This window comes from Chaetomium globosum, genomic scaffold (assembly GCF_000143365.1).
Source record: "Chaetomium globosum CBS 148.51 scaffold_7 genomic scaffold, whole genome shotgun sequence".
In the NCBI taxonomy this organism is placed as follows: Eukaryota; Fungi; Ascomycota; class Sordariomycetes; order Sordariales; family Chaetomiaceae; genus Chaetomium; species Chaetomium globosum.
The window spans coordinates 1857725-1860031 of record NT_165982.1 but is presented as its reverse complement, the minus strand read 5'-3'; the positions used below and the strand labels follow the sequence as shown (position 1 = coordinate 1860031).

Genomic DNA, 2307 nt, shown 5'->3' with positions numbered 1-2307 from the left:
CGAGGCTGAATAAAATTGTGGTGCGTACTTTAGGTCTCCGCGGATGTAGTTTAGTCCAGTTACCCTAACGACTGGGAACACGGCCGCCAGTGACCCCCCACGCGTAACCATAGCCATCCTAATGCCCCCTCACCCGAGCCCCAATATACCCCCTACCCACAAATGGCTAGTCAACTGGATGATTAGAGCATCGCACCGTTCCTATCCTAAGCATCACACATGGTTCTTCTCCTCCATGCTGAGGCAAAAAAGCCTATCAGGTCTGGCTCATCGTCTACCAGCCCGTTTGTCTACCCAACAACGCGGCACCATTGTGCATAGCCCACCTCCCGCTTTACTCAACGTGTCGTCGCCTGATCTACAGTTCCGTCATTCAAGACCATACTGCGAACATGGCGAGGAGGGTGCCGGATTGGTTTGTTGAGAAGCTCATTAGACGCCCGCAGCGCTCGAAAGATCGGGACGAACAAGCCACGGCCCAAAGGCCAGTTGACGGTATGTGTTATCCAGAGTTTCGATTGGGTGGATTAGTCGTCTCGCTTGGATGATCGACGTGTGGCGAACACTTTCGGTCTCGGAGGGCGAACGGCATGCTCTAGCCATCAAATCGACGCTGTGTGTTGCCTGGATCGTCCCACTTCCATTCAAGTGTTGTCTATCTCACAAGATCACTCGATCAGCATCTTTTTTACCCCCCCAACCTCACATAGCCCAAGATGCCGAATCGCCTCTCTCTCGGTGGCTAGGATGATGGTTCGATCTGGAAGAATGGGGTTGTTGGGATCGACATGAGATGCGTCCTTTGCTGCTTGTTCGATGGCATCCATCTCCTCTTTGCAGGCCTGTTGGTCCATCGGGCATACCACGATCGGCTGGCGTAATGTGATATCTCTAGCGGAAGTCATGTGGGCCTAGAACTTGTGAGAAAAAAAGAGCGAGAAAACTCATCCGGAGAAGTCGCACCTTGATGCTTAAAAAGAATTCAACTTTATATAATGTGGAGGTCGTCGAGAAGCTCGTCACCTCGTACATGGGAAATGCGGGCTTGCCCCTTTTTATTATGCCGTCCGGATCTCTTAGGTCTCGGGCCGGGAGGACGAGCCCTAGATTGGTGATATAGCCGGTCTCGGGCATCTTCGTCCCCACGGCCTGGGTGTGTTTGGCGATCTTGTTGATCTTCTTCGTTGGCTCGTCTCCTTCGGGGTTGAATGTAATCTCCTCCTCGATGGTGAGAGTGAGCTTCTGGATCGTCACCCTTTTCGCTTTGTTAAGGTAGTCCGGGTTCGGCGAGAGCTTGACATAGACTGTGATGGGGTCGAGGGGTCCGTAGCTCCATTTTGGAAGCGATATGCCTAGAGTCACTATATGGTCCGCCGTTGCCGCCCTCGTTTCTGGTCGGTTGTACATGCCGAAGGTCGAGAGGGTGTCGTACCGCTGGAGCGGAATGGGGAAAGTATAGCGGTTCTGCATGCTGGACCCCTGTTGGACGGTGACTACGAGCTCGTAATATGTCTCGGCGATTCGGCTGGGTAGTTGTATGCTTGCAGGGGGGATCCGGCGGTTCGTCTCTTCGCCGCTGCGCCCGAACGGAATGAATATTTGAAATGGCAGGTCCATCGCGATCACACTCTCCGCCTCTTTTCCCGACACGCATCGAAAGAGTAGCACCTCCTTCCCCACCAAATCTACTGTTTCCCGTCGCGGCGTCCCAAGGTGTCGTTTTGCAACATTTTCGGCGGCCGGATGTATCGTCTCGCGTCGCTGAAGACAGATGCGCACCATGGAAACGTTCACGGGTGCTGAGAAGCCTGCGCCGGGGCGGATTTCGACTTTGCCAACGATTCTAGGCTGCAACAGTCAGAATTAGCACGAGAACATGCGCGGCCATTTTGCAACGGCGCAATTGCGCGGTCGTTCCAATATGAGGCATCCGGTATCGCAATCTACATGCGATCTTGGAAAGCAAACAAAAGAATGCGTGACCTACCAGAGTCGCGGAGATACCGGGGTAGCCCACCAGGAAGCTACTGTTTGGTGGGCCGGATATCCTCACGGTCGCAGGGGCATTTGCCGCATTCATTATGGAGATGACGCCGGAGCGGCGATTGCCAAGATCTCGATCAGGACGGGGAGTTGTCGTAGTTGTTGTCGTCGTTAGCGGAGTTTAAGGCGGGCGCAATGGCCTTCGCCGGTCATCGATGGATGGCCCACAGGACTGCGATCGGCTGCCTGCCGTGTTGGGGCCGAAGGTCGTCAATTTGGGGTGAGGGGTTCTTGGATGTGTCGTCGGCGCTGTATCGATAAGAT

At 54.4% G+C, this 2307-nt stretch overlaps 1 protein-coding gene across 1 annotated transcript; it reads right to left on the bottom strand.

The window, feature by feature from the left end:
* Nucleotides 1-891: 891 nt before the first annotated feature.
* On the bottom strand, nucleotides 892-2080 carry CHGG_10173 (uncharacterized protein; the record flags this gene model as incomplete). The annotated part of the gene is made up of 2 exons (XM_001228099.1): nucleotides 892-1848; nucleotides 1988-2080. The coding sequence occupies 2 exons, from the start codon at nucleotides 2078-2080 to the stop codon at nucleotides 892-894; spliced, it is 1050 nt and encodes a 349-aa protein (XP_001228100.1).
* Between the last annotated feature and the right edge of the window lie 227 nt (nucleotides 2081-2307).